General features: G+C 43.6%; 1 protein-coding gene across 6 annotated transcripts in view; it reads left to right on the top strand.

Annotated features, from left to right (window-relative positions):
• MICU1 (mitochondrial calcium uptake 1) overlaps nt 1–24,506 on the top strand; it is a 95,849-nt gene that overhangs the window by 28,000 nt on the left and 43,343 nt on the right. For 5 of the 6 annotated variants that reach the window (XM_059477028.1, XM_059477029.1, XM_059477030.1 and 2 more), the window contains 3 exons: nt 6,466–6,509; nt 17,763–17,828; nt 19,003–19,117. In XM_059477028.1, the coding sequence (XP_059333011.1) occupies nt 6,466–6,509; nt 17,763–17,828; nt 19,003–19,117 (225 nt within the window). The remainder of the gene's footprint in view (nt 1–6,465; nt 6,510–17,762; nt 17,829–19,002; nt 19,118–24,506) is intronic. The other variant, XM_059477032.1, reaches the window with a different exon arrangement.

The raw sequence follows: 24,506 nt of genomic DNA, 5'->3' as shown, positions 1-24,506 counted from the left end.
CTGTTTTATGGAGAGAAAACACTGAGGAGTAGAAGTCATCTGGAGTAACAAGGTGCCTCAGTCCCTGTTGTATTTATTTTTAAACTGCTCATCCTCTGTGAAGGTATAGTGTGCCTGATTCATTTTTATGGATTTAGGGGAAAGTTTGATTTATTGTCAATAAAGTGTCAGCTTAATTCTGGCCTGTGTTTTGCTAGCTTGGGGAAAATGAATGCCAATCCCTCAGCTCCTGCAGATTGCTTTCTCTGCTTCACTCAAACTTCCTGCCACAGCATTCCCAAGCAGGCAAGCTGTGCTTAAGTAATGACATGAGCTTGCTGAGCTTGGAATGGTTTGTCAGAAGAAGCCAAAGAATGGCATTAAACTTGAAAGCTGCTTTAAAAAAAAATTCCTTTCTGTGCTATCTGGAAAGTTCAAGTGCCAGGAGAAGCGTGGGTGGTGATTTCTGCTCCCTGCAGTCCTGTATTATTTTTATTTCTCTTACGTCCTCTCATACCTGAGGGGTTAAGTTTGCTCCAAGAGTGTATGGGAAGGGATGGCTGTTTCCTGCCTGGTGCTTCCTTGGAACCCCAGTCCCAAACCAGCTGAAAATAAGCTGAAAATTCTCTGTCTCTGGTGGGAAGTGCAAGGATTCCCTCCATTTCCCCAGGTTTATCTGGGCCATTCTGCACTGATCATTTTCCTGAGGAAAGTGAGTATTTTGGAGCATCCTGGGCTAAGAAGGAGCTGTGTCATGCTCAGCTTTCCTATGGCCTTAGCAGCAAGGACTGAAAGTAAAAAATATTTCTTCTATCTCATCCCAGCATGTTGTAATGAAAGCAGGTTCTTCCCAAACCAGTCCTGTATTGACCTGGCTGGTTATCCCAGACTCCTGCCAGAGGAAAGATGCATTTCAAGCTTCACCACCTAATGAGCAGCAAGTGAAATATCTGAACTCTTGGAAGGTGTTTTGGTTGTGTTTTTTGTTTTGTTTGAGTGCCAGAGACCCCAGAGATGCTGCTGAAGGCCAGGCAGAAGCAGCAGCTGTGTCTCTGTGAGGGGATGGTGGCAGAGGCAGAGTGTGCAGCTTGCTTCTCCTGGTAAAAAATGTTTGTTTTCCATGTCTGAGCTGCATGGGGAGCTGAGCACAAGCTGGCCTCTGGGGTGGTACAGTGCATGAGTGATTATTTGTAATTTCGATTAAAGCTTATGAAATGTGGATCTGATCTCCTGTACAACCATCAGCCAGGAGCTGAGACAAGCACTCATGCAGTGAGGAGGGGAGAACTCCCTGGGCTGGTACAGGTCCCTAAAGTTGTACAAAGTGGTCAGCTGGGATATTTAAGACCTAGAAGGAAGCCAGAGATTCTGGGATTCCAGTCCTGGGATTTCACTCTCTACTCTTCCCTGGCACATCTGCTGAAGAGCTCTTTGGAGCAAGGATGTGAGTGAGAGGTAAATCCATTTGTCTCCTGACCAAGGTGGGGCTCTTTTCTGTGGAAATACACAATTCCTGAGCAAGAATCATCTTTGAGCCTGATATGAGAGCCCAGGAAAAGAGCCAAGGAGGAGCAAGAGATGCATTTACCTGTATGCTTATGTGCTGAAGGTCACACAAAGGAGGCTTCCATACAGTGCCAGGTGTGGCTGAGCAGGTGTGTTAGGAGTGCATGTCTCACAGGGAAACTGCCTTGTTGGAGTAGGAGGAGAGAGATGAGAACCAAGTCCCTTGCTCCTTCCTTCCTGGAGCAAAGCAGTCCTGGAATTGAAGCTGTTGTCCCCTGAGGCAGCTCATTGTTTGCTTGCAGATTCCATTTTAGATTCAGAGGGGAAATACTCTGAATACAACAATCAGATGCTGGATTACAGCTCTGGAGGGGAAAGCTTGCTCCAGCATTTTCTCCTGCCATGGTGTGGCATATCACAAGCACAGTTAGCAGCTTTTCAGTCTTCATAATTAGCCCTTTTATTCATCTGCTGGCAATAAAGGAGTCCATGCTATATATTAAGCAGTGTGGGGGGGGAAAAAAGTAGATAATGAGTGAATGTTACCCAAATAATGTGCAAAATCTGACAAGGATATCAAGACTTGGAAGGAATTGAAAAGGTTTTTCCATCAGTGAGAAGCTGCTGGTGTCCCAGAGGAAATCATGGTGGTTTCTAATTGATCTCAACTGTGTTCTTGGCATAATATAATTGTCCTTCTCCTGGAAGCTCCTTTTAAAAATGTTTTTTAGAACTGCAGTCTATAACCTACTGCCTATGGATTTATTTTTACAAGATAACATGAAGAGCTTAGTAATTGACTGCATATTTATCAAGTGTGGTAATTAACTGGCTTTGAGAAAATCCATGGAAAGTATGTTTTTGTTAATCAATAGGAATATAATAAGCATTTGATTTTAGATTTGGCTATTGCTGAACAAGAGCAGGGACAAGTTATTCTGTGATTTTTCCTTAACATAATTCATTCCTTCTCCATGAAAATTCATTCCTTTTCTCCAAAATGAGAGAAGTAAATGCAGGGAGTATGGTTCTGCTGTTGAACACCACCTTCTCCCCATTGTGGCAGGCAGTGAGTGTTAAGTAATTTTTGCTTTATATTAAATCATTTTTATTTTTAGAGTGCTGTGAAAGTACTATCACATGAATAAAAGTGGCAGCCTATGTCCCTGGTATTGGTGAGTAAATGGTGTCAGTCTACTCTGAAATAACATTTCTAGTGGTGCTTAGATACTCCATGGCAGTGCTGCTGTTTATTTGGGGCTCCTGGTAGGTGCCATCAGAATTTGTAGGAGTAATAAACAGGGGTGGTTAAACATTCCAGGGAAGCTGGCTGGGAAATCATTGCAGGACACTGAAATGCTGCTGGCAGTGAGGGGCTGGTGCAGAGCCCTTGGCTGCAGGAGCAAAAGGGATGTGTTGGGAAAGGTGAGGGGTTGTTCAGGGTCTCAGGTAAATATAAGTGTATTCTGGGGCAGATCATGGTGGAAACTCTGTTCAAGAGAAACAAGGAGTGAAACTGCATTCCAGGGTAGTCATGTGTACATCCCAGGAAAGCTTGAGGCAGCCAGGTATCTTCCTGAAATGACTCCTGGCTTTCATTGCTGCCTCTCTTGAGGAAATCCTTTCAGCCACTTCTGAGAGAATGCTTTTTCAGCCCCTGCCCCTCAGTAAAGATGGAAAAGCTCTTTTTTCCTGGTTCAACATGCCTGTTAGCCTGTGTTCTGCAGCTCAGCAACAATAGCCCAGCCAGGGGCTGTTTGTGTTGGGAGTGTGGCACTGAGACAATCCTGTGGTGGCTCTAACACCACTCTGCCTTTTGAAAAGCAGAGGTGCAATAACTGCCATTCTTCCCTTCCCTCTTCTCTGGGATTGTCCTCATCCATGCAGTGTCCCATTGGCTCACCAGCCCACACAAATGCTGAGTTCCTATTGCACTTTCTTGGGGTTTTTATCTAATTTAAAGGAAGACCCCAGGCATCAGGTAACAGACCCTCTTTGTTGGTTTCCTTTTGTCAGGTTTAATGGCTTATGGAAAAACAGGCAGCTAAGTGCTTAAAAAACAGAATAAAGCTGTCCTGGGAAAAGGAAAATGTAGAGAGTAAAAGTGTATGAATTGAACAAAAATGCCTCTTTCAGCTTTTGAATTGGCTTCTTCTCTCAGGACTAGTGTAAAGGGAATTTCACAGAGGAATTTAAGTGTGTAGCTTTATTAATGCAGCAGAGGAGAGGGGACATCGTGCATGGCTGGGAGGGTGACCATGTCAAACACTGGGGGAAGCCAATGTGCTTGTGTGTGCAGTACAATTGTGGAATCATCTGGGTTGGAAAAGATTTTGAGATTGAGGTCAGCCGTTGGCCCAGCACTGCCAAGGCCACCACTAAATTATGTCCCCAAGTGCCACATCTACATGGCTTTTAAATCTCTCCAGGGATGGTGACATCACCACTGCCCTGGGCAGCCTGTGCTAGTGCTTGACCATCCTTTTGGGGAAGGAATTTTTCCTAATACCCAACCTAAACCTCTCCTGGCCCAGCCTGAGGCCCTTTCCCCTTGTCCTGTCCCTGTTCCCTGGCAGCACAGCCCGACCCCCCCTGGCTGTCCCCTCCTGGCAGGGAGTTGTGCAGAGCCACAAGGGCCCCCTGAGCCTCCTTTGCTCCAGGCTCAGCCCCTTGCCAGCTCCCTCAGCCCCTCCTGGGGCTCCATTCCCTGCCCTGGACACGCTCCAGCCCCTGCAGGTCCTTCCTGGATTGGGGAGCTGGACACAGCCCTGGAGGTGCCTGAGCAGGGCCAGCACAGGGGACAGTGACAGCCCTGGGCCTGTGCCCACACCCCTGCTGGGACAGCCCAGCAGCCATTATTTCCACATTTATTTATTCAATGAATATTTATAGTTATTTAGAAACATATGGCATTTATATGTATAAAATTATATTATCGGCTCATCTTTTCTTGCTGTTCTCTACACAATCGTCTGTGCCGGTGTTCACAGGGGTTCTTGAATTGGGGAAGAGATGAGGATCTGACTCCATGCTACAGAAGGTTGATTTATTATTTTATGATATATATTACATTAAAACTATACTAAAAGAATAGAAGAAAAGGTTTCATCAGAAGGCTGGCTAAGAATAGAATAGAAAGGAATGATAGCAAAAGCTTCTGTCTTGGACAGAAAGTCCAAGCCAGCTGGCTGTGATTGGCCATTAATTAGAAACAACTCTATGAGACCAATCACAGATGCACCTGTTGCATTCCACAGCAGCAGATAATCATTGTTTACATTTTGTTCCCAAGGCCTCTCAGCTTCTCAGGAGGAAAAATCCTAAGGAAAGGATTTTTCATAAAAGTTGTCTGCAACAATCATCCATTCATTTTGGCTCTCTATTGAAACCTCTGTGCTTTCCCAGTGTCTTGTTGCAGGAGGTGCCATTAGGACATACTTCCACTGTCTATTTTTAACCCCTGTCCCATTTTTGGCTTTCCATGAGTACATGTGTAATGTCAGGCTGTCAGGGATCTGTCTTTCAGCAGCATTTCCTGGCATGGGAAAAGGAGGTGTCCCTGAAAAATGACTTTATTATGTCACATGGACATCAGCTTATGTCACCATGCAGATGGATGGTCAGGGTGAGCTCTGACCACATAAAGTGTCTGTAATAAAATAACCACATTTATCAGACAAACCCTACCTCTAAATACACTAATATTTACTGCATTTATACCCACAGCTTGGAGAAGGACACAATTCAGAAGATTGAAGTCTGAAAAAGTGTATGAATATGCAATTTGCATTGTTATCAGGCCCACAAAGTATTGAGAAGGTGCTTTCTGGCTGGAAATGTCACAAGTGGAGAAAGCCCTGTGACAATTGCCTTGACCTTTGAAATTGGTGGCAGAGGAGTTGGAGCTGCTTTGGGTCACCCTGGAGCAATGAATAATTCCATTTTCTACACAATGCCATGAAACTTTCCAGCAGGCAGGAAGGGTTTCATTATCCTCCTTCAAAAGCAGGTGACACAGCAGGCATGGGGAAGGCTTTCTTTTGGTTTTTCCATTTTATTTTCTAATTAAAATTGAAATGAGAATGTGCTAATTACCATAAACAGAGGCAGAAGATGCACAGGACATCGCTCTGCAGAGGTTTCATTTCTCAGAGTACCAAAAATCAGCCTCTGCTCTTCTGAGTTTTACTGGAAATGCTCAACTTGAGTTCTGCTTAATCTCTTCTCAGGATGCAGCTCCCTCACTTTGGATTGCAAAGCTCAGACAATTAATCTTCCTGAAATTTTTTTGTCATCTTGCTTATGCTTTCAGTCACTGGTGTTAGATGCAGCCTGCTGGGCTTTGTGCCTTAACTCAGCTAAGGCTGGGATGTTCTTTTCCCCTCTTCAACATAAATAAACATTTTAGGAAGGTATCAGAGACTTTATTGATATAAACAATCCCTCTCCTTGCCTTTCTCCAATCCAGCTAAAGAACTCCACTTCTTACAAATGCATCTAAACTTATCTCCTTTAAAATCTATTTATTTTATACTCAGATATGAACAAGCTTTGGATTTGCTGGGGGACATCCCAATTAACTATGGGAGCAAGTATTTTTTTCCCATTTGTGGGCCATTTGAAAGGTGTTATTAAAAGCACCAAGGTCACAGGTGAAATGTTTGCCTGGTAATGGTGCAGGAATCTGCTTTGGGGAGGGTATTTCAGGCTCCTGAGAGGTGCTGATTGCTGAGCTCTTACTGGCCCTGCTGTAGGAAGGGGGTTTTCTTCTCTGATTTCATGAGTTTGTTGGCTTTTTGTGTTCAAAATACAAAGTACAAAATGTACAAAACCAAACCAAATTTTCCTCCTGTCCTTATGTTTCCTACACGTTACTCAGACTGTGCATTTTACTTTCCAATCCTCTCAAACAGAAAACACAAGAAATATTTAATTCTATGCCATAAAAGCTTTCTTTTCTGTATTTTTTTTCTCTTGCAGACCTGGGCCTGGACCAGTTCATAGTGAAACGCTATGATGGGAAGGTGAGCACATTGCACTGCTAAATGTATTTTATTTAATGGCTTTTTTGACCTAGAATCCTTCAGTTATTACCTGTGTGAGGGTGGAAGTTAAATGAAGTGTGTCAAGTGTTCTCTTCTGAGCATTTTGGTTTTCAGTAGCATTGCAGTGCTTTTTCTGTAATGACAGAAAGATTGTTTCTCTAAAGGGACCTCATTTTAATGTTTACAGACAAAATATTACCACTCCTATATGCTGGTGGGCTGGGAAATAATAGGTTGTAATCACATTTCTTTGCTGCTTCTTTCTGACTGTGTGAGAGCCCCACAAGTCAAATCATTTCAGAGGAAACTCTCTGGACCTTTCCCTTTCCCAGACTTCTTTCTGACTGTGTGAGAACCCCACAGGTTAAATCATTTCAGGGGAAACTCTCTGGACCTTTCCCTTCCAGTCTCATCTCCAGATTCCTGAAGGAAGGAGGTGCTCTTGTGGTTTTTTCTGTGTCTCACCCAGGTATTACCCCCTATTGAACAGCCTTTCTCTGTTCCCCCTTTGAGCCCAGGTTCTTCCTGCAGCCCTGCACAACTGTTCTGGGTGTTTGTGAGAGGTAAAAATCTTTATTCTGATCTAGTTTTGTCTCCCTGTGAAAGAGGAGCCATGTAGCATCCCACTTGTTGTGGACAGCACAGACCTAATTGTCCACAGACCTAATTATCGCCACTGGAAATCCCAGTGGGGTGGTAAAGGCAGCTCTGCCCCAGGACTGGCAGCTCCGATGGGCTCCTTGATGCAGATAACTGCAGGTTAGTTGGTTTTCCATCACATCACACAATGGTCCTCCAGATTTTAGCAGCATTTGCATCTGCACCATGTGAAAACGAAGCTTTCAAAGGGACATCAGCATCTCCCCCCCTTATTGCTGCAGGGTGCACCTGGCACAGTGTCAGGCATTTCCAGAAAGCTTCAACACTGGGGAAAAAAAAGAATTTAAAGCTTTATATAAACCCAGTGTGGGCTGAACATGTTTAATTCCCTGGTTTGTGTTTAGCAGGCACAGGTAACAACAAGATGATCAAATACCTGGGGTCCCTGTATGAGCACTGGGCCAGCGTGTGGTTACCCAGGCAGCAGAGCAGGGTTTGGCTGCAAAACAGACAACAGGGAGGTGGATTTTGGCAGTTGGTTTTGATACATAAAGCTCCAAAGCGTGTTATGAACACCTGTTTTCTTTTTCCCCCTGCCACAAACGTGATGTCTGCTTTTTGGGATTAAAAAAACAACCCAGCCAAAGGAAGGATGTATATTCTTTGCAAAATACCCAGTGTTTCTCTCTGTGGTTTCATGACAGTCTGTTTTGCATTCACTCACTTTCATCATTTTATCTTGTCAAGCTATCACCCTCATCCCCTAGGCTTTACATAAACAGGATTTGTTTGTAGGGAAGCAGTGCTGAATCCCACACTGTTTGTGCTAATGGCTCTCCTGCTCCCGAGCACTCTGCAGGCAATTCCCAGCACTCTGGAGAAAAGATCCAAAGGCAAATCCTTTGAACTCAACTTTCTGTTCCTTTGCCCCTCAGCACCCAGGGCTCTGACCTGTAGTAGAGTGAAATAGCTTTTTATAGTTTTATATAACTTAGAGATGTTGCTGGTGCACTTGGATGTGTCCATGCTGTGGTTTGATTGCCTGAAAGTGAGGCAGCAGATTGAGGGGACTGCAGTGGCCTTTGCTTTATTATTATCTTCTCCTGGGACCTGATTTTCCCACAGCCTAATAACACCATGGAAGCAGTGTACTCTGAAAATGAAAAAAGAGAGGTTCTTGTTTGCTTGGCTGTCTGCTTAAAGACACTTTGGGACTGGCTACATCTGGCTGTGGCTGTTAGGGCAGTGGTAATGTCCAGGTGAGAGATAATTTGAGGAGAGGATAAAATGAGCTGGCCTTGGCTCTCCCAAGAGAGAGAAGAAATGAAGAAAGCTGACAGTAGATTGATCTGACAGCAACTTGTTCTCATTTTGTTGCTTGCTTTGGGTTCCAGTTTAAAAAAATCACACTGCTTTTATCAGCCAAGCACAACTGAGGTGCTGCAGAGCTGACCTCACACATTCTGAGTTTCACTTGCATAGTGATAAAACCCTTTTGCATCTCTCCCTCCATGCCTGATTGCAGCCACACATTCCTCTTGGATTATCAAAGCAGCCTCTGCTTGGAGGGGATTTGCCTTTGTGTGCAGGAGGAGCTGCTGAGCTCAGGCAGAAGGGGGAGAGGGTCATCCCTGTTCCCCTAAGCATCCTTATGGATGTTACACATTGAAATGGGAATTGTGGTACTCAAAAATAGGCCTGGTCACTGGAAAGTTCTTCTCCTTTTTTAAGGAAAAAGGAGTTTGTGAACTGTCAGACTAAGCAAGCTGTGCTGCTGCAAAGCACTGACAATCCAGAGGCCAGACCCTGGCTGAAGAGTGGCTAGGAGGATTGATTTTAGTTCCAAGCAAAGTTCAGAACGTGGTGTCTGCATGCAAGCAGTGGTTTAGAAGGAGATTCAGGTAAAAGGTCTGTGCAGTTAGTTGCATTTTAATGACATATTCCAGGACAGTGTTTGTAGCATTTGTGAGAATTTCAAGCATGTGTGTTTGAGATCTAGGTGCTGCAGCATTAGTGGGATGATGTATGAGCTGCTCCTTTCACAGAACCCAGTTTATTTAGGCAAAGCTGCCATCAAAACAACAAATTGGCCATTGTGGGGTGATCAGGGCCGATCTTGCCAAAGGATTTTGGGGAGTGATGTGCCTCTGTATTGTGCTTTTGTTGGGTTTCTGAGCCAGCTTGCTGTGCATGTGACTGAATGCCAGGGTGAGAAGATAAAATCCCCTTTTTTCTCTTCTTCCTGCCCCTCCTTCCTACTGGTAATTTACAGAGTTACTGGAGAGGGAAGTAGATGTTACTGCCTTTTTAATGTCAACAGTGCTCCTGTAACTTGAGCCTAAATGCTTTTTCTTCACTCCTGCAAGACCAAAAACCCTGGAGACACTCAGCCAGCACAAACCTTTGGTCAGATGTGTGTGCCAGCACAGGCTCATGCTTGTGTGTACAGGGAGGCAACCTGTGGCTCCATTTTTGTCTTAGAGTGGTGGTTTCTTCCCTTGGGAAGCAAACTCAGCAAAGGAGGGGAAAAGAGGCATTGATTACTATTCATTCAGAGTAGAAAGAAGGTATTAATCAGCTTGCAGACATTTCATAGGGAGCCAGAGCAAAAGGCTGATGTGAGAACAGGCACACTCGGGGTGTGGAGGTGCCCAGACCATGATTGTCTGTCTGCTGTGTTTCCACTGTCTCTTCCCTCCTGCATTTGGCAGTGGGAAAGCAAATGCATTTTTAACCCATCTGTAGGAGACATAGCTCATATTTTAGTGATGAATATGCTCTCACTAAGTAGTAGAGATTTCCTAGCACATCCAACCTGGCATAAGCTTCATTAACGTTACGTAAGTTGTCATGCAGAGTTTGTTAAAAATTTTCTTTTCTCGTGCTCTCTCTGTTTTTTGGCTTATGCACTAATGATTGACAAGCTTCATCTCTCAAAAAAAAAACCAAAGAAAAAATGGTGCTCATGTTACTGCTCTGAATTGTGAGCTGTGTCCACCCTGTCCCCAGCCTGGTGAGCCAGCACGGGAGCTCCCAGGTGTCCCCCAGCACTGCAGCCTGGTGGAAAGGTGGAGGTGAGCTGCAGTGCTTTTAAGAGTCCTCTGGCCTATGTAGGAAATAAAAGCCCCACTGTAGATGGCTTATTAGTTTAATTAGGATACACTTGACTTGCTCCTTTTTCTCCTGTGGGGAGAATTCCTTGCTGCTGCTCAATAAGGGCAAGAGCCTTCGAGCTACCAGCAACAGCTTCCCCTCCTGCAGTAAGTAATTAGAGAGGCTTTCAGTGCCCTCTAATTAAATTTATGACTTAAGTATTTCCTGCCAGCATTTTTGTTTACTTCTCTAGATGTTTGGGCATGCCATAAAGTAAGACCAAGCAAGGTGAAGGACAAGGAAAATACTTCAAATGGTGCCTCTAAGTGCCAGTAAAACATCTCTAAAATTCACTTGCACTGGATAATGCAGGGTCATATCATGGACCAATGCAATGAGTATCTTCAGCTGCCCTGACCTGAAGGTGTGTGTCCATTAAAGAACACTTGCTGGGAGTCAGCTCAGCAGGCAAATTTCTTTCCAGATGATTTAAAGAGCATCTCAGGAGCAGAGAAGTTGAAAAAAGTACTTGAGGAAGATCCCCAGGGAGAAGACTGGAGGTAGATGCACCATCCTTTTCTGGTGGGTTGAAGGATCTTGCTCGCAGGTTTGAAAGAGTGGGGAGGAAAGGAGCCTTGATTTATTAGCTGGAATTTCTGGGATCCTTTGCCCTGCGGATGGGCCTTGCCTGGAGCATGATGCTCCCAGCAGAGTTTGATAAGCTGCCATAGACCCAAACTTGCAGCAAGTGAGACAAGCCTAAAATCCTGCTGTCATTCAGGAGCCAAACACTGGGTCAGAGCTCTGAGCTCCCTGGAGGTGTGAGTGCCTCTGAAACCTTAATTCCAAAGGATGCAACTCTAAATGTTGCCATACCAAAAGCCAGTATCACAATTCAGTAAAGAGCAGCATGAGGTAGAGGTGCAGTTGGAGGATATTTGGTATGTTCTCCAGGTTAAATGCAATGAAAACAGGTGAGGATTCCTCTAAATCCAACTGTGTGGGGTCTTGCCAGCATCTGTTGTGACAGAGTTTGAAATGAATGTGTCCCCAGTGTCCCCAGCTGGAGCTGGTGAGGCTGGGTTATGGTTTGCTTGGAGACACCTTGAAGTGTTTGGCCATTCTGGTCCATAATCCATGGGAAATGTCACTGTCCAACTCCAGATTCCCTGCTTTTAAATTCCTGCACTCTCTGATCTCAGCACAGGTAGTATTTGCATAATAACCAGGAGGCACCTTCTTACATGGATAATAACCTTGCTCTGATCTGTGCAACATTCCTCTGCCATCCCTGAAAGGGCTGTAAGGAAGTGGTGAGACAGAATCCTTGCCTGTGGCTTTGTGGAAGCAAGCAGAAATGCAGTTTCTTGCAGATAACCAGCAAAGCTGAGCTGAGAAGGTTTTTATCTTCTTGGTTTCTTTGCTGACACCCTGTCCATGTTGATTGGTTTCTTTGCTTGTTGGCTTTCCCCTCCCAGCCAAACTTGACCCTCCTGTCTGCTGCAGTTAGTTCTGATGTTTCTCTGTTTGCTGGGACCTGTGTGGACGCTGAAATGTGCAAATTCTTTTCTTGGTTTGTTTTTAATAAAACTGGATTTCATCAAAGAAAATTCTTAATTGCTTCTAACACAGTGCACAAACATCCCTATGGGCACCTGGGCAGCTTTAGGTACAGAACAAGAGTCTTCCTTTCCTAACTCCTCTACCAAACATTTGTGGTGTATTTTGCCTTTGACAAAGCTCTGTGTGCTGTTATCTTTGTGTATCCCTAATTCTGCTGCTTGTTTCCACAGGGCTCTTACTAAAATCCTCTGGTTGTTCTTTGTCCTCTTTTGTTCTGGTTTCCAGGTCCCTGGCAGGTGTTTCTTCCAGCTGCTAATATCTCTGATACTTGTCTTTATTCTAATTCTGGTTTGTGCTCTTTTTTTTTTGGTGTAACCAAGCATTCCCTCATTTTCTTTCCTTTTCTAACCCTCTCCTCTCCCACCAGGATTTCTGGCAGGTACAAAGCAGAGAGCATGTGCTTTGATTAGTTTGTGCTTCAGACCTCATAAAATGCACTTTTCATGTGGAAGGGACAGTGTACTCTCACCTCTTCCCCCTGCTCCTCTCATAAATACTCCTGGGTGCTCTCCTTGATCTCAGCCTGCAGGATTTATTGCAGAACACCTGAGTTTGGCTTGTGGAGGGAACAGTCCTCAGGGTAACCATTAATACCTGGATCTGTTAACAGAACTGCTTTGAGCAAAGCTCAGATGTGTGTCTCCCTGCCCTCCTGGTTTCACAGAGTCCTCTGAGGCTTCTGTCTCATTTTGCAGCTCAATGAGACTGTGATAGAGCTGGCTCTGTTGGAAAATTGTTTTCCCCTTGAGGCCTCCAAGTTAGTTTGATTCCCTGGCCAAGTGCTCTGGGGAAATGTCATCTATTTGAAGGTGTGCAGGTTTGGGAAAGGCTACATTTGCAAACTTGAGTTTTTCAAGTTACAGAATTATGTAGCATGAGCTGTATTAAAGAATGTGTTAGGTAGTAGATATTTAGTTGTTGTAGTTCTAAAAATGTTTAGTAGGAAAAAGTACTAGAAACCAAAGGAGAGCTCAATCAATATTAGTAAGTAAAGAGGAAAATATCTTTAAGCACTTTGAGTTTGCCCTGTAGCTTTGTGACCTCAATGAAATCCACAGGGAAAGTTAGGGAAAAATAAACAACTTGGTAATAGGCCCTCAGTGGGTGTAGGCAGTCTTTTAATCAAAAATGGATTCTGGGGTATTTCTGGCTTTAATTTCTTTGATAGTTTTGCTTGTGTTAGCTTAATGCTTAATACTTGAGGGACACAAGACAAAGCTCTGAGAGCTCTGTCCTTCGGTGACATGGTGTTAGTATGGAAGGAGAGGATGGCAGGGAGTGCTTTAGGAGATGCTTGGACTCACCTGGCTACAAAAGGAGGTAAAATCTGGATGGGAGAAGCAGGTGAAGGAAAAAAAAGGGCAGAGAGGGAAAGAGAATTGACAAGATTTTGGTGGTGAGTACCAAGTGTACAGCCCTAACCTCATCAACTGAGCCTATGTTTAATAATCACTTTTTATAGAGAATTATTTTTTTCATCCTGGTGTCCTTTCACACTGGGATTTCTGCCTGAGAGAAGGAGCAGCACAATGAGTTCATCTTGGTCATGCAGGCTGAGATGAGGGAGAGCAGCATCCCAATTTGCTTCAGAGACCTAAACAACCATTTAAATTCTAAGGTGGCAAAACTCAGCTCATTTTAGAGGCCTGGGCCATCAAGGACCCTAATTTCAATCCTCCCGTTAAGTTTCAATGCAAAATGCCCCAGTGCTCCTGCAGACTGTGATTTCATTACCCTGCAGAGGGCTGAGGGGAGCACAAATGTAGACTGTCCCTTTTCCAAGGCATTTCCTATTTGCTTTTCCTGCAGGGGTTTCTCCCTTGCATGAGTGGCTCTGCTGCCTGCCACGGGTTGGGAGAGTCTGTGTTGTTGATTTTCTGGGTTGTACAGAATGCTGGCCTTGCATTTCAGGTGCCCTTTGTTTGAAAGGTGGTTTGAATATTTACAGCCTTGCTGAAAGGGAGGGAATGCAGATTTCTCTTTCCAGTCACAGGAATCCACCTGCAGTAAGAATTGCTGCCCAGGTTTTCATTCTCTGCATGTGCTCAAATTCAGAGTGAGAGAATGTCCAGGACAACCTCACCCATGCCCAGCTCTGTGTTTTTGTGCCCCTCTGTAGATACACAGATAAAATAACCCCCCAAAATAAAAAGTTTTTAAAACCTCTCAATTAAAATATACTCTTGAAAGGTATTATCTGCCAATTATGCAGTATTATCTGCCAACAGTAAATTTTAAGCATTTTCTTAGATCAGCACCCAGCCACCACAATTTGCCATGGAGAACCTGTTTGTGTTTGACTGTGTTGGTGTGAAGACTTCATAGCAAATTACCATTCCTAGTGGCTCCAGAAAATGTGAGCTTTCCCATAGCTAAAAGAGGTTTATGAGTTTCAAAAGGTCCTTGTGCTGTTTTCATCACAGCTTCAAACATTTTTTTCTTATTTAATGATGTAGAAAAAGTGATATAAAAAAGCCAGGTAATGCATTTAAAATTACTTATTTTGCATCCACATTATGGAGCTGAATTTAAAAACCCCTAAATCCCTCCTTTTTCTCCCCAAGTCCCATTTTGGTCCATAATGCAGAGGGACCTCTCCTATCTCTTTTTCCCTGAAGGACTTTGGAAGATTTAGGCTGAAAAGCTCAATTTTAAAATCTGATCCTGAAAGCCTTTTTATTTCTTTATTCAGTTTTTTAAAGTGAGGTGCCTGAAATCTCTAGATACATGGCTTTGACTCTTTAAGGTTTAAATCTTAAAAAAAGAGCAAAGTTTAAAATCCTCCTTTTTTCAATTCAGTGTTTTGATGTAGAATTGAAAGCATTCATATTTTCAATTACCATAGCAAGATGGTTTTGCACTGGAATTTTTTAAGGGTTTTCCCTTGTCTGTTACCAAGTCTCTCAGTATTTATTTCCCTGGATTTTCAACAGGAAAAAGCTGCAATAATCCACACCTGTCCTGCTGGCAAATAGGACTTCTTTTCCTACATGCCTGCAGTTAACCATGAAATACATACATTAATAGAACTGAAAGAAAGAAATACATTAATAGATGTCTTTAAAATAAGACATAAAAAATAATGTTTTATAATAATAAATAATAAATATAATAATAACTGAAGGTGGTCAGTTGGGACTGAAAGAGAATTGCTTTGCATCCAGCTGACTTCACTCTATACTCATGGGTTTGTATTTGCTCAGTACAATAATGGTCACCTGCAAATGTTTCTGTTCAAAAGGAACAAACCAACTATAATGATGTTTGTCAATAAAAGGTGGTTTATTCTTCATCTAAAATCCCTTGCTAATTGACAGAATTGTTCCTGGTTCTGGAGAAACACCCATTATCTCTCATGGATATTTATTTTATTGTTGTTTTGGAAGTGGTCACATTGGGCTGAAAAATTCCTGAAGCTTTGGTTCATGGAAGTTGAAATGTGGTGCTGAAATGTAAGTTACAGGAAGAAAGATGCCCAAAATGTCCTTTCCTTCTCCAGATGGAAACCCAAACTGGCAGCTCTGAGGGATTTCCCAAGGATGTGTTCTTCCTGAATTAAAATGTTGTTTCTGGAGTGCCAGCTGAAGTGGAGCTGCCAGTTTTTAGGTGGTCAGGCTTTTCTAGTCCTGCATTGGAGTGGGAGCAGCAGCACCGTGTGCCCATCTCTGCCTCTGCAGAGAAAGCATCCCTCCATGTACAAAAACACACCTTTATTTTTTCACATTTGCATAATTCAGTATTGCCACGTTTCCTTCCTCGTTCAGCCCTGAGAAAACCATTTGAAAATCCAAAATAAAAGTTAACTTTTGGCGAGGAACATAAGGATTCTGTGGGGTTTCCACCAACCCTTGTTGGAAGCTGTACCATGTCCTCAGCTTAAGAGAGGCTCCAGCAGCAGAGGAGTTTTGGGGTGGAAGATGTGAAGTCTGTGATGTACCTTTGGGTGCTTTGCAGCCAGCCTGTACATAAGGAACTCTGGGGATTTGCCTGCATGCAGCACAAGACTTTTTCCTCTAGCACGTGGCTCTGGGGAAGCTTGGTCACTGCATTGATCTGCTCAACCACATCTTGGTGCTGATTGAGCTTGGAGCCTGAGTGGGGAAGGGCAAAGCAAGCTCTGTATCTTGAATTTGAGTCAGTTCTTTGACCTGTCATCAGTGTCTGGAGCTGTAAGAGAATCTGCCTGTACACCTGTCACAAGTTTTGTTCCACTGAGACTGGACTGGTGGCTTCTCACTGAACTTACACAGCCATGCTTGTGCCAAAAGCAGTGAGATATTTGGATTTCTTTTTCCTTTTACGTGTTAATTTGGATGTCTGCTCGTCTGTGTGCTTGTTAAATATGAATCTACTGCTTGATTAAAAAATACATCATAATTGTAAAGTGTTCCCCATGGCTTGCTCACCTGTGAATGCTTGGGTTTAAATGGGGTTTTTGGGATGTGCTGAATGATCTTAATTACTCTGGTTTTGGGAGTGGATTTAACATGGAAAAAATGTTAAGTGGAAGAATTTGACTGTTTTAAGTGAACGCTTTGAGAATTACCTTGTACTCAGATACAAATGGTGTGGATAATTATTTGTGGAGATGACTTGTCTCTAAAAGAAGGTGGAGGTTTGGAAAGGGATTTTTCCTGGTGTTCTGATACCAAGCATCACCTTTCTGGCTGAGTGGGAGTGTGCTGGAAGGAAGGTGGGTGTGGAAAAGGGTGTTTGAGGTCTTAGTGAGGACTGACTTTGGGTCAGTCCTTGAACTTTGAGGGGTGACCACAGCCCACATTGTGCTTTGTGAATAAAATTGATTGATTTTATATTATTTTTCCTGAAGGTTAGATATAATTCCTTTCAGCAATGTTTGGTGGTGGGGAACAACTGCTGGGAAAAGGATTCTTTGAGCCTTTCCCATAGTGGGGTGGGCTTCCCACAAAGTTCGTGGAAAGCAATCACACAGCTTCTCACTGAGACAGAGGAAAATGAAGGGGAGACCTGGGAAATCTTTAAAGCTTCTGTTCTACTGCTGGGAACCTGAAAATCTGATTGATCAGGGCAGTTGTTTTCTCTTAAAATCAGGGGGAGAAATTCCCTTTTCCACAAGCTACAGGCAGCTGAGCACTGTAGTTACAGCATGTGCTCCCTGGGTTAGTGACAAGTAGATGCTGGTTTTAGTAGAAATAAATAACTTTTTTTTACTATGTTTGCTCAAAGGAAGGTGCAAATGGGTAAATGCTTCTCCCTCCCATCTGTCTTTATATTTCAGAGACCAACTAACTTAATAACCTCTTTTATTGTTAATCTGTTGATGTGCTTTCCTCTTATGAAGAATATTTTGAGCTGCCTGATGCTGACTATGAATTTTAAGTGCAGCAAAGAAACCCATAAAAATTAATAAACCACCTTGTGGAACTTTTTCATGGGATTCTTCAAGCAAGATGCCAATAGCTAGATTATGATCAATGCTGCCCAGGAGAGGCAATAAATCACAGGAGCAGGTGAGATGCTCCTGGCAACACCTCCAGCAGCAGTCACAGGGAGCTGCTCTCTCCCCAAATCCTGCCTCTGGTTCAAAGCAAAACCAGATGTTTTTGTTCTTCACATCAGCATCAATGTTATTTTTTGCTTTGGCTCCATCTTGATGGAAATGGAAGCATAACTATTTTTTGAGGGAATGATATTTCAAGCTGGTACCCCATAATCATAACTGGCTGTTATCTTGCATCAAATGAAGGTCATTAACTGTTGTCTGCTGGTAGTGACTCACCTCTTATTAAATTCCTGGTGCTCTCCAGGTGGTAAAGGCAGAGTTACTGGGAACAATTTTATGTGATCAATAGAACTGAAGTCTTTTTCCCTGGAAACTGATTTTTTTTGTGATCTATATGATTATTTTTGTCTCTTTTCTTGTGATTTCCAAGCCAGATACAGGTTAAATTTACATCTAAATTATTAGCTGAGCTCATCCCCACTCTGCAGTCGCATACAATGGTGAGTTCTCTCTCAAAAAATAAAAAAACCCCAAAAACTTGAGGTGGATGAGAGACATCAGCTGCAGACAGTGGAGAAGCTATGAGCTAACACTTGCTGGGGTATCTCCATAGGCTTCCAGTCACAGCAACCACCTGGTTGCTCCAGACTTTCCTTGCTCTTGGCAAGCCTAACCAGTCAACTTGATGTGATGTTTTGCCTGCCTGTTGTATTGTTGGTTAACCAGTTTTCTTTCCTTTATCTTGTATATGATGGGATCTCCGCTAGACTGAGGTAACGCTGGGGCCAGTTGTGGAGCTGGACCCTCTTGTGGTGGTGTTTGTTGGTGGTTTTTCCTAAAACCATTCCTAAATCCAGCCTTGCTTTCACCATGCCTGTGTGTGCTTGCATGGCCTGGTTTCCATGGGATAACCTCACCCACCCCTACTCTCCTGTGTATTAATTGAATTCTCCTCTGTGTGTGCGTGTGCCTCCTCCTGCTGTGTCCTTAAAGTGGGTCACCAGTGTGGATTCCCTAACAGTTTTATGGATCCTTTTCAGCCTTTGGGGGTTCTGTAGATCAAAGGGACTCGGATTTTTAGCTTAGTAAGATATTGTGAGCTGATAAATGGAAAAGAAACTGGAGCAAGAAGGGAATTGAGTTTGGTTTCAGGCTGGTCCTCCCTGTGAGCTCACACACACACACAGTTTGGATAACCTTGATCAGACTTTATATTCATGTCAAATAATCCTTTCTTGGCTCCTTTCTACAACAGAGTCTAACTAAAAAGCTGTCAGTGCAATACAACAGAATCTAACTAAAAAGCTGTCAGTGCAATACAATTTCCTTTTTGAATCCTCTATTAAAATCTGAGTTTTTTACCACTAATCTCAAAGATTTTAAGCAAACTGGCCATAATAATGTAATAATAAACATATATGTTTATGTTTATTTCAACTGAGCTGAACCAACAAAGGAATCCCATGCAATTCCTTATCCTCATTTGGGATAGGCAAGCACTGATCTTTGCAGAACTTTTCTGATCAGATCCAAAGGCTGGAAAAGGTCCACTGGATATGGATGGAGATAGTAGGGGTGTGTGTCCATGGAATGGCTTTTGGTGCTAAGGATACAAATCCCCCTTTTATTCAGTGTTTAACCTGGTGCTTTCTGTGCTCTCTTTGGGGTGTGCAGAAGCTGTCCCAGGAGAGGGAGAAGTTTGCTGACGAGGACAGCATCTTCTACGCACTCGGAGAATGCGGCCTCATCTCCTTCTCCGACTACATCTTCCTCACCACTGTCCTCTCCAGTAAGTACACTGAGATTTTCCTGCAATTCCTGCTTTTTTGCAAGTTTTCAGGGTCCACAAGCAATAGCTTGTTGACATGCATTTCCCTAAAAGGCCTTCTGGATTGCCTGCAACTCGAGCTGAGCAATTGCTGTTGCTTGATCTGCTTTAGCCTGAGCTTTCCAGTGCTTTGGGAAGACAAGCAGATTGATGACTTCTGAAGATTTATTTCTCTTTTTGAAATGTGACAAATTTTTTTTTAATGAGTCACTTGACCTGCTGTTCAGATCTGTAAATGGAGAAGTGTTCTTGAGCTGTGTTCATGTGATATTCTCTTGGATTTGGCTGAACACAGCTCTCCAGCTCTTCACTGGTTTCTCACCTCTCCAAACTCCCTTTTCCAGCTGTATTTTCACTTGGGTGAGCTTGGGTTTGTGAGTGATGTAATCCAATGAGGAGAGAAGTTAAGCTGTTTACATTTCAAGCAGTATCATTAGATACCTTCTGTCTTTTCACCCTGCTGCCCTTGACTTGCATTTGTGATATTTCCATCATCTGCTAATCTGTTCCAGCAAAGTTGTCTGCACTCCCAGTGCCAGCACTGAGAAGTTTGCTTTGCTGGCAAGAACCAGTGAAACTGAAGCCTTTGATAATGTCAAATGGCTTTTCTAGACTTTCTTCACGTGGAAGTCAAGCTCAAAACCTCATTTGCAGAGCTTCTCTGACTGCTTGGAAGGTGCTGTACCATAAACGGGAAAGTCAATGGCAGTTTCTCAGCCCCATTAGAAAATAAGGGGGAATAAGCCACTGTCCAAATAAACTTGAGACATTTTATTTTTAGATTTAAAAAGAGAAAACTTGGCCATCTAATGTAGTGAGTATTCCATGCTGGCCTGATTTGTGGAATTAGAAAACTGGATGGTTCCCAGTTACCTGCAGAGCCCAGTGCTGCCTGCCCAGTGCCTTTCAGGGAGTCAGCTGGGTTAATCCCTGGTGCTTTGTCACAGCAACAGGTGCTTTATTCTCCCCCATGTTCTTGCATGTTGTAACAGGAGACAGGAGAGGCAACTCTTCCTTAGCAGAGGATCTATTCCTGGCAAGCAGCAATGCTCAAGGTCTGGTTTGTTGTCAAATGGACCTGCTGGGGGCAGACTTGTGTGTGACCTTCATGTTGTAAAAACAAACAGATAAAGCTGGTTCAAGCCAGGGAATTTGTTTTATGACTTTAATTTGCTTTTTTTATTTGTCTGAGTCTCCAAACTGGCTCTTAAGACCTTTGCAGTTCCTTTCTTACATTCAGCTGGGCTGTGCCAAAATGATCTCAGGTATTCACTTGTGTCATGAGGGCTTTTCATCTGAGCCTCCACAGATGACAATGAACTCTCAAACCTCAGTATCACATTACTGAGTGTGCTTTGGAAACACTCCTGCCCTTGTTTTTATGGTTGTGCTGGTGGTGAACAACCCCCTAATCAGGTGCACAGGGCACAAAATGAATTTCATGTGCTTCCACAGGCAGCAGTAAGAGAAATTGTTCTTGCTTTGCTTTAACTTGTTTGTTGTGAGAATAAAAGAAAAGGACCACCTTGTGTTGGAGGAGCAGCCAGCCTTGTTTTGGAGGCTGTGAGGGAGGGACAGGGTTTATTCCTCTTGTTCTTGGGCTTTTGAGTGTGTCCACAATTACAGAGGAGTTAGATTAATGAGGAGACAGAACTGGCCTTCAGGAGCCACATTGGGCCTTCGAGGGCAAGGCAGGAGCTTTCAAAAAGGAAAATTAAAAAAAAAAAAAGGAGGAAAAAAATTCCAGGGCTTCGAAGCTGACTTTTAGACATTTGGGGAATTTGCTAAATGATTCCTGAGGATGGAGGAATGTCTCTGGAGCTCCCGTTAAACAGTGATTCCCCAGAGGAAGAGTTTGGGTTTCATTTTTAAAGCATTTGCTGTTGTAAAATAATTTCCCAACCAAGCCTTACCCCGTGGCTAAATAGAAAACTCACTGTTGCACCCCACTGGTTTCCTCTCTGACTAGTGAACATTGCCTTGCAGGAATCCAGTACTTCCTGATTGGGTTCTTTTCCCTAGAAATAAATAAATAAAATAGAATGAGGGAAGTAAATCTTAAATGTGACAGTTCAATATTGGTTTTCTCCCTGTGTTGTTTAAATAACCCAAACATTAAGGAAGTGTCTGGACAAGGTGGAGCTGTAGATTACACCAAAGAGATAAAACCAAATAAATATTGGGAAAGGAAGGTGGCATATTGAGCACTGAGCAGAATAATCAAAAGGGGGAGTGGGAGATTGGGTCTGGGGGAGAGGCAGGAGGGAGGGTGATGGGGAGAGATCCATCAGGGTCTGCTTTGGCTCATTGCATTCCAAACTGATCAATGAGAGCCTTGGCAAACAAGAAGCCCCAAGGGCTCTGTTGTGCTTCCCCAAACTCCTCATGCAGTTGTCTTTGCAGCTTTACCTGAAGCCCCTCCAGCTGAGTTCTGTGAAATGGGGAGTGAGAGGAGGAGAGAGGGCTGGAAGCTTCATTTCATGTTGCTCTCAGGCAGCTGTTTGCACATTGCTCAGAAATGAGTCTGTCACCATATCTTACTTACAAGCCATTTCTCAGCCCAGCACTGTCTGTTCTCCTTGGTTGCTTTATTTCTGTGATGTTTTTCTTTTAAAACAACTGATAAATTGGCTTTTAGCTGCTCAGAAAACCAGCCTTCTGTTAAAGGCAATGAGAGCTGAGGGGCCTTGAGGAAACTCCACAGTTGCTGTTGCTTCAGCTCTCCTTGTGTTTGGGGCAGAGGTAGAAAGATGAGCAAATTCTGGTGGAATTTCCCTTGCAAGGATCCTTTGAATGTTATAGGAAAACAAAGACATGGCTTCCCTGACCAAAGAGGTTTTTGCTTTGGGACTTGCAAAACAAATGGAGGAAGGAGAAAAAGAGCTTTTCCATGGCCAGTAACTGCAATTGCCCAGCAAATTGCAAGGCACACTAATTCTGCCTTCATTAACAGCTACTGAGGAGAGCTGGGCATTAGAAGAATAAATTGGTGTTGTTTCCACAGTTGGACTGTAGCTGTGTCTGGATGTAATTCTCCTGGCAGGAGGGTTAAATAACATTGGCTGAAGCCACAATAATTATCCTTTTGCCAGGGCTCTCCTAGCAGACCTGCAGCTCCTTCTCCCACCACAGCAGGTAACTCTCATTTAGGATACACTCACCTCTGTTATTTTTTTCTGTCTTGTGTGTAGGGAATAAATTTCAAGCCATCTAACTCTGGAAATTGTGTTCTGGCCAGATATTGAGCTCTGTGCCTGTCCCTGGGATGGAGGGACCTCTTCTCCCACACTGGGATGGATCCCCAAGGTCCCTTTGGACCATGACTTCTGAATAAATTATTCCTGGCTGAAGGAAAGTCTTCCTTCCCCCATCCCTGCCATGGGTGAAACCTTTACCTCAGCAGTGGTGCCTCCGTCCTGCTGTGCCCTGTGCCACAGCACCCATTCCCACAAGAAAAGGTTGCTTTGAGTTTATATTTGTAGTCCTGTTCATGTTAATTTTCTCTTCAGTCTTTCAAGACCCTCCATGGTCCATCTCACCCTCACTGTTTGGAGCAGGGATGTCTCCCTGCCTTTCTGCCAGCCCAATCACTGCTGTGGCATTTCCAAGATGTGTCTGAGCAGCATCTTCCAAGGAATATCCCAGCTTCCAAACACAAGCCTGGCTGCTTCCTGGCACAGGGAGAGCCCTCTGGCTTGGCATCCCACTTGTGCCAGGCTGAAGGACAGAAATGGGAATGGTTTTTCACAATTGGCAGTTTGAGATGTTCCCAAGTGATTTGAAGACTCTGGGGCATGGGAGGCTCTGTCAGCCTGCACCCTTCACCTGGTCTTCCTCTGTTCATCTCTCAGATTGATGGGATGGGATGGGATGGGATGGGATGGGATGGGATGGGATGGGATGGGATGGGATGGGATGGGATGGGATGGGATGGGATGGGATGGGATGGGATGGGATGGGATGGGATGGGATGGGATGGGAGAATTCAGGGATCCAGGGACAGCCACAGCTTCTCTGGGCACCCTGTGCCAGGGCCTCCCCACCCTCCCAGGGAAGAATTTCTCCCTGGTATCCCAAGCTGACACACTTGCCTTATTTCAGAGTTAGTTCTGATCCTTCTTTGTGAGAAGAAATAACCCATTTCTCCTCTAGAACCTATGATATTGTGGCTCAGTGCTGTGGGCTCAGTTTTTTAGCTGCCTGTTACTTACATTTCTGGGTTGATTAACATTAAAAAAACAAACTTGGTGTGATTTGGATTCATTTTCTGAAATGGTGGAGTAATAATGAAAGGAAAATATCTGCAACATTAAGTTTAATGGGTTTTTTTCCCTTATATTTACTGCAGCTGGGGCTCAGCCATCTGTATTCTATGGATAGCTGTCTCTGCTTCAGGACTCTGTTAATTGGGGATTGATTCACTTTCAGGGTACTGTGGCCTTTGCACATCTATTTTTCTTCATTTTGAGATAAATGGAGAAGAAGCAACCCTAGGATATTTAACTCCAAATAACTGATTTTTCCCAGCTGAGTTCCTGATCCTTCTTCCCACACTGGAGTTGCTTGGGGAGTTATTAAGCCTTGGGAGCCATGAGCTGCTTTGTGTATAAATTCCCACCAAAAGACAAGATATTCCAGTGTTTTCTAAGGAGTAGCCAGAAGTTTTACTTCCTCCTCTAAGTAAGATCACCAAAAATCACCCTGTTTCGGCAAAGAAATTCCCAGCTCCATGGGGAGGGAGCAGTGGATATACTCCAAAAGTGTGTTAAGACTTTGGTTTTCTTAAATGCAGTTCCTCTGCTGGAGGTCAGAGAGCAAGATACACTGAGAGGGGTCTCCAAATGTTGAGTTTTTGGGAAATAAAGGATCCCAAATGAGCACAAACCCAAGGAAATGTGGCCTTTCTCATCAGCGAGCTTTTAATGTCTTTCAGAGTGCATTGCTTCTGCTGAGAGCACAGGGCTGTAAAGAGCAATTGAGTGCTGCAAATTGGTCCATTGAATAATTGAAAATAGTTTAAAATGGCATCATTGGCTTAAAGATGTCTAATGAAGCCATCTCATCCCTCAGGGCTTCCCAGGGGCTTTGCCCTGCTGGATCCAAGTGGGTTTTTTCCTTGTGGTCAGTGCTGCTGCTTGTTATTTGTTTGCTGCTGGAGGACACTCATCTCTCCACCATTCCTGTGTTTGGGTTCTGCTTTATTTGCTTTCTTTCTGTCCCCAAATATTTGATTGGAACAAGTGAATCAAGGAAAGTGTTAATTGCCCTTTGCACTAAATCATGGGTTAGTTGAAAAAACAACTTGGCATGGACAGCTGATGCAATTATGGATCTGAAGGATCATTTAATC

Source organism: Ammospiza nelsoni, chromosome 8 (assembly GCF_027579445.1).
Source record: "Ammospiza nelsoni isolate bAmmNel1 chromosome 8, bAmmNel1.pri, whole genome shotgun sequence".
Lineage (NCBI taxonomy): Eukaryota > Metazoa > Chordata > Aves > Passeriformes > Passerellidae > Ammospiza > Ammospiza nelsoni.
Note: the sequence above shows the minus strand (reverse complement) of the source record. Positions and strands in the feature narration are given on the sequence as shown.